This window comes from Carassius gibelio, chromosome B12 (assembly GCF_023724105.1).
Source record: "Carassius gibelio isolate Cgi1373 ecotype wild population from Czech Republic chromosome B12, carGib1.2-hapl.c, whole genome shotgun sequence".
In the NCBI taxonomy this organism is placed as follows: domain Eukaryota; kingdom Metazoa; phylum Chordata; class Actinopteri; order Cypriniformes; family Cyprinidae; genus Carassius; species Carassius gibelio.
Window position 1 is genome coordinate 13,070,891 of NC_068407.1, and position 7,492 is coordinate 13,078,382.

The following is a 7,492-nucleotide window of genomic DNA, read 5'->3' on the forward strand; positions in this document are numbered from 1 at the left end:
ATTGAATAGAATCATGAAAAAGGTCTTTATTTTTGTAGTTTAAAAAAGCTAACTTTCCTATATTCTAGATTCATTGCACACAAACTGAAATATTTCATGAGGTTTTTTTTTTCTCTCGATGGTTACAACTTACAGCTTAAGAAAATAAAAAATTCATTCTCAAAAAATTTTAATATTCAATTTTGGGCTTGATTTGATTAATTTTGAGTATAAATGCTGGGTACATTTTTGGGCTAGTTTAGAACATGCAACCACAATTATGGGAAAGACTACGTAGTTGACAGTTGTCCAGAAGAAAATCATCAACACAAGGTCATTGCTGAAAGGGCTGGCTGTTCACAGAGTGCTGTATCAAAATATATTCATAGAAAGTTGACTTGAAGGAAAAAGTGTGGTAGGAAAAGGTGCACAAGCAACAGGGATGACCACAGCCTTGGGAAGATTGTTAGGAAAAGTTGATTCGAGAACTTCACAAGGAGTGGACTGAAGCCAGAGTCAGTACATCCAGAGTCACCACGCTCGGACGTCTTCAGGAAAAGGGCTAACAGCTGTCACATTCCTAGAACCAAGCCACTCCTTAACCAGAAAAACACGTCAGAAGCATTTCACCTGGGGTAAGGTAAAAAGAACTGGACTGGAAATCAAGGTCTGGAGAAGCACAGAGCTGCTTGAAGTCCAGTGTGAAGTTTCTAAAGTTAGTGATGATTTGTGGAGCTGTGACGTCTGCTGGTGTTGCTCCATTGTGTTTTATCAAGTCCAAAGTCAATGCAGCCATCTACCAGGAGATTTTGGAGCACTTTATGTTTCCATCTCCTGACAAGCTTTATGGAGGTAATGATTTCATTTTCAGCAGGATTTTAGCACCTGCCCACAGTGCCAAAACCACTTCCAAATGATGACCATGATATTACTGTGCTTGATTGGCCAGCCAACTCACCTGACCTGAACCTCACAGAGAATCTATGGGGTATTGTGAAGAGGAAGATAAATAACATCTGAAAAACAATACAGAGGAGCTGAAGGCCGCTTATCAAAGCAACCTGGGCTTCAATAACGCCTCAGCAGTGCCACAGGTGATCGCCTTCATACAAAAGGAGCCCCAACCATGTATTGAGTGCATAATTAAATCTACTTTGGAGATCTTGAACATTTCTGTTTTGTAAAAAAATCAATTTTTTTTCAGATACTGAATTTTACATTTTCCTAAGCTGTACTTCATAGCCATCAGAATTGAAATAAAAAAACTCTTGAAATTTCAGTTTGTGTGCAATGTATCTAGAATATAATAAAGTTAGCTTTTTTTAAATTGAATTACGAAAAATAATGACCTTTTACTTAATATTCTAATTTTTTGAGATGCACCTGTATTAAAAAATGTTTCTTGGGCACCAAATTAGCTTATTAGAATGATTTCTAAAGGATCATGTGAGACTAAATAAGTCTGATCGTTTTCTACACCATACTGTTTCAGTCTATTTATTAACTATTATAGAGTCCATCTTTGTGTGAGAGATTTGAGATCTATTGCCCACAGATAGCCTACCGTTGTAGTGCTGCAAGTAAGCAAACTCATTTATTAATTCCTTTATGTAATATTTAGGAGTGCAAAACTCAAATCTGAATGGTAAGCAACATAAACCACAGAAATCCTGATTAAAACTAAACTAGTGGGTTGTTAGATGCTAGTTGATAATCCGACCAACAGTGGCGCAAGTCAATCCTCTGTGTGGCGTACGGGGGCGCGCTGCGCGCTGCAGATGTGTCGCAGATTTAAAAAGTCACTGTACTCATCTAGTACAAGGAAATGGAGCAGTGCAAAGCATAAAATACTCAATTGTAAACAAGGCAGCGGAAGAGCGGGAACCCGTGCAGCCATTCTAACGGTGCATGGGATTTGCAATTCATAGTTACTTTAACGACCAGAAGGGAAAAGCAAAAAGATAGACTGACAGCTACTTCATTATTTTAGGGGAACAACTTATACTGATGGAACTGTCGGCAATCGGTGAGCAAGTGTTCGCTGTGGAATCAATCATCAAGAAAAGATTTCGAAAGGTAAGTGACATGCGCGCGAGGCTGCGTGTTTACTGACAGTTCAGTGTGTGCAATCCCGCTGCACACATACAACATGTTCGAGGGGCGAGGACACACACAAGTCCCCTTACAACAGCAGCGTGGAGTGTGTTTGTAGTCTAATAACTTCGATGATGACGCATGTCGCACAGCACGCTTCTTGAACAGGGTGGCGAATGCGATCCTATTCGTAGTCATGGAGACTACGCAGTTTTATTTCCCGGTGAGATCTAATAACTAACGTAAAGTTTGCCCATTTAGATACAGCTGCCGAGGTTTTTTTTTTTATATCTTAAAACGGCGTTTGAGAGGACGTGGCTCTCAGTTACTTTTAAGTTACAAATTGAGACACGCGGTTATCTTAAAATAACGCTCGTTAAATGACCGTTACTTTTGGTCCCACATGAAATGTCAGGATTGAAGTAGAAAGGAGGAGCTGTTAGTTTAGGGGTCGTCCCTCTTTAATGCTTTATTACGAAATCTTGTCATTACGTCATCGCACACGTACAAGACAAAAACAAAACATTCAGAAGAAATGTGTAAGACAAAAAAAAACGTACTTAAATTTTAAATGCAGTATTGGTTTATATATATATTTTTCTTTTTGTTCTAATCTTTAAGGGTCATGTCGAATATTTATTGAAGTGGAAGGGGTGGCCTCCGAAGTAAGTATTATTATTATTATTATTATTATTATCAAGGAAAATTGCAGCATAAGATTAATTTCAACATTTCTTAATCCTTTTATTTCCTGGTAGTTTTACTATATTACTCTAGCCGCTAAGATGTTTTTGTTTATTTATTTGCGCGTCACGTCAATAAACATGTATATGTTTTAATGACTTTATAGGTACAGCACATGGGAGCCAGAGGAGCACATTCTAGACCCTCGACTGGTTTTAGCGTTTGAGGAAAAGTGAGCCGTTCTATAAATGAAACCTCCTTTTTCATTCTTTCACTTTCAGTCACTAGCACATGAAATCATCCACACTGCATTGTCTCATTATTTCTGTCTGCAAACAGAGAACAGAAAGAAAGGTCAGTGAGGTGGCGCAAAAGAGGCCCAAAACCGAAAAGACTCTTCATGCAGGTAATGACCACTACAGCATCTTCATTACTGGGATTGTTTCCCTGCTAAATTGTCATTATAATATTGTCCAACATATTATTTTAGGATTATTTATATACTATTATAGTTTTCATTGATATTTTGAACCTTTATTTTTTATCATTGACATTTTTGGTAATTTTTCACGTTTTTTACATTTAAAATTTTATACAATTTGTGTGTGTGTTTGTATGTATATGTGTATATATATATATATATATATATATATATATATATATATATGTACAGAATATATATGCAGGGGCGTAGCAACCGGGGGGGACGGGGGGGACACGTCCCCCGCACTTTTAGAAACAGGTGATTCTGACCCCTGCTAATTTTTTTTTTTTTTTTAGGATCCAGCGTGAAAATTTCCTGTAGTGTTGTCTGATTTGTTACTTAGATTTGAGTGAAGTAACATTCAGCCAATCACAGAGCGAATCATCTCCTGGGCGCGTCTGCTATGAGCTTCAAATCTCTTGTTGCTCTTCTGAATTTTCGTTCGTTCGTTTGTTCACTTTGCTATTAGGCCGTTTGGGATAAAATGCACCCAGAAAAAAGCAAAGGACGATTACATCCTTTTTTCAAACACACACTGTAAGTATGTTACAGTATGTCGCGATGACACGAATCGCGCGATAAAGTTTTCATGTTATGATTTAACCTATTGAACCCGTATGGACCTCGTCACGTCGCGCCGGATTCAGTGTGTTAAATGCTCTCCTAATTGTCACTTTGGATAAAAGCGTCTGCTAAATAAGACGTAACAATATTATTGGTTTCTGCTGTCTTTTGTTTGTCTACGTGCTGCTCGCGGAGTAAAATTATCATTTCACAATAAATCATATTTGTTTTGCAACGAATATCTTAAAATACTTTATCAAATTTTATTCTTTTAATTCATAACTGTTACTTTATGTCCTAACTAGTCTGTAGGAAAGGCAGGCTGTGACGTCACTGGCGGAGAGAGGGGGCAGTTGCTCAACCTCTCCAGAATGTGTACAGGTGAGATTTGTATATAAAAAAAAGCAGATTGACTATCTTAAGCTGCAGTAGGGAACTTTTGACGCTTTAGCGGTTAATACACAATTACACATAACTGCTTGCGTCTTGCGGAAGAACATCGTAGCCGGAACTACTTCTCTCTGTTTATGTCTATGAAGAATCACAAAGGTACTGGGTTACTCCGCCGCGGTACCCCCGAAGCAATCTAAAATAGTCCGAATATAAACACTTATTATAGGTGCACCCTAGTGATTCAGGACAAGCCAAAAACACGGTTTGGAAAATAGATTAATGTTGTACTCGCTTATTATATACATTTTTCTACATTTTGAACACAAACAAAGTTACGGACCGCAGCTCTGATTGGTTGTTTTTTTACCGGGAGTGATGTATTTCTGCAAATGGCAATATGACCACTGGGAGGAGCCAGAGGAGCTTGATTTTTTCACAGATTATCTGTCTCTTATTTTTCATAAAATGTATGTTGTATAAAATTACTGTAGATGTAATCTGTATACTCATTTAACACCTGTTTTTGTCCAACTGTTAAAAAAACAGTTATTGTTCAAATGTAGTGCAACTGAAATATTGTAAATATCATAAAATATCTTTATTTCATTAAAAAAAATTATAGATGGTCTCCCATTGGTCTCAAAGTCCTGCAGTATTTTTTAATTTCGAGTATGATTTAACAAAAATAGGTTCCTGTAAGCTATCATGTCATGTTCCCAAATTTGAAAAAGTAAAATGCCAAATGGTATTCTATTTAGAATTTATTATGAACATCAGCTTTGGGTCAAATCACCATACAGCTGTCCCCCCCACTTTTAAAATGGCTGCTACGCCCCTGTATATATGTGTGTGTTACTATTTAGGTCTAATATATTTCCAATTCAATTTTAATTTTAGTACAGTTGTAGTTTTTATTTCCAGTTAAACTAAATGAAAAGTAAAGTAAGTTTTCTCTCTAATCTTTGTTTTATTACAGCTTTATTTTAATCAACTAAAAATAGATAGAATTTTTTAATTATTAATTACAATCCGTTGTCCACATATTGCTCTCTTGAAGAGAAACATTTACGCGATGGATCTACGCAGCGCACACAAAGATACAGAGAAGTCTTCGGCACATCTGCCGCTCTCGCTTGACCCGAGGTTCCAGTCCACAGGGGCTTGTTTATATCGACAGTTAACCCACCACAAGAAAAAGAAGAAAGCTTCCAGAGAGACTTCTGAGGAAGAATGGGATAGAAGAGAAGAAGAAGAAGAAGATGATGATGATGATGATGAGGGGGTAATGGGGGAAGAAGAAGAAGAAGAAGAAGAAGAGGACACAAGACATGGAGGAACTAAAACCGGCAGCAACACTTTAAACAGTAAGTATGTTAGCTGGTCCGAAGGCAGATAGTTGACACTTTGACCTAAATCGATATCAAGACTGCAGTGCTCTTCGTCAGCCTTACTGAAGAAAAAAACTCACTGAACACTGCCCTCACAGGAATAAATTAAATTTGAAATTAAAATTCATTCAACAACAATTAATTTAATTATTTTAAGTTATATTAACATTTTACACTATTACTGTTTTTACTGTATTTCTGATGAAGTAAATGCAGCCTTGGTGAACAATAGAGACTTCTTTAAAAAGAAAAATTATATTGTGTTTTATTTTGCATACTTCTGCATTATTCCTGTCCCTTTTAATACAATTAATAATTGGGACACAACTACAGTAGTATTACATTATTTGTATATTCATATATTTATATTTAGTCATTTAGCAGATGCTTTTATCCAAAGCAACTTGTTTTTAAAACCGAACTTAAGCATCTTAAGCATTTAAAAACGAAAAAGCATCTAAAACAGCAACTTGTTTATAGTCAAGATTCGCTCATATCTAGAACACGATGAAGGTTTAAATATGTACAAAATGTACTGTGTCTCAGAGCGTGTCAGGAGAGGTCGCTGGAGTCCAGCCACTGGGTCAGAGGCAATGACTATATCTCCTTTACCTGAAGACTGGAGTCCAGTTATGGGGCCAGAGGAGGTCATTGTGACAGATATCACCATCAACTCACTGACTGTGACTTTTAGAGAGGCCTTGGTAGCAAGGGGCTTCTTCAGGAGCTGGGAGATGGAGATCTGATATTACAGACACTGAGGATGGTCAGAGCGACGAGGAAAGAGAATTGGTACATGCTTTTTTGCATTGTTGTTTATGTGCTTGCACAACTTCCGCCAGTGTTTCAGACTGTTTATTTGCACTATTAGTTCTAATTGAGTTCAAAATGTTGTTTCAGTGATTACAATCAGTCAAAGTAATAGTAGCAGGTCACTATTAATTTAATAGCAATAACTGATAAAACAATGAGATTTTGAACTTGTGTTGGCCAGGAAAAAAAACCAAGCGAGTTCTCTGATACTGGTTTTGATGGTGTTTCACAGTGAAGTTTACAGATTCAGCTAACTGGGATAGACTTCATTTGGTCTGGTCATGTATTTGCATGAAATACATAATGCTAGTTCAGAGTATCACAATGAAGTATTTCTAAAAGCCAAGCTGTCACATATATGTCTATACATACTCACATTACATGTATGTATATATATAAACTTGATATACTTGGTGAACATATTCTAATCTTGACCTTCAATTTAAATTGCACACCTCACTTAGCAAATTAGAATTAGTGGCCTCTTGATAATCAAAATATGTGAAATACAACTTTGGGAAGATAGCATTTCAACACTTAGGGTGCCATCCTTGACAGTTCATAAAATATTACAGTGTGAGAAAAAAAAATTCTGGTTTCCTTACACAATTATGTTCTAACTTTTGAGCATAGTTATGTGTATGGAATAAAGTTACATTTTATTTTATTTTCCAACACTATGGCTTGCTAGTATCTCATCTATTTGCAGTGTTTGTGCAATTTTTTTTCGTCCTGCCAAGTATGACTTGCACCATCTTGCACAGTAGTCTATTTTGTAGATTTAACTTGACTGCTGTTTATTTTCTGTGTTATTTTAGTCCAAGATGAAAGCTGAGACCTGAAAAAAAAAAATCTACATTGAGGGGAATGTATATTTAGCCTCTAGGAACATCCATCTCTGGGGGCTCAACTGTTTAATATTTGACTTCATGTGACCTGTATATACTTGATAGACTATGTCTGTGCTAAATGTCTGTGGTTGCTTTTGCTATTCAGAGTATTTGCACTTTAAAATGGAAAACTTGGTATTATGATGCCAATAATAAAACCTCTGTGTAACTCTATCATTATCCATTACTTTTTATATTTCATC

The 7,492-nt window shown here is 36.5% G+C and overlaps 1 protein-coding gene across 3 annotated transcripts; it reads left to right on the plus strand.

Annotated features, from left to right (window-relative positions):
* Positions 1–1,723: 1,723 nt before the first annotated feature.
* cbx7b (chromobox homolog 7b) lies at positions 1,724–7,463 on the plus strand. Of its 3 annotated transcripts, none has more exons than XM_052570255.1 (7): positions 1,724–1,883; positions 1,970–2,055; positions 2,695–2,738; positions 2,924–2,989; positions 3,097–3,163; positions 5,256–5,562; positions 6,133–7,463. In XM_052570255.1, exons 2-7 carry the CDS (start codon positions 1,987–1,989, stop codon positions 6,330–6,332), a joined length of 753 nt encoding a protein of 250 aa, XP_052426215.1. In that variant the 5' UTR covers positions 1,724–1,883; positions 1,970–1,986; the 3' UTR covers positions 6,333–7,463. The 3 variants fall into 3 exon arrangements, with proteins under 3 accessions (XP_052426215.1, XP_052426216.1, XP_052426217.1); XM_052570256.1 differs by having other exon boundaries at positions 1,741–2,055; positions 6,133–6,378; positions 7,218–7,463; XM_052570257.1 differs by lacking the exons at positions 1,724–1,883; positions 1,970–2,055 and adding an exon at positions 2,125–2,296.
* Positions 7,464–7,492: the final 29 nt, after the last annotated feature.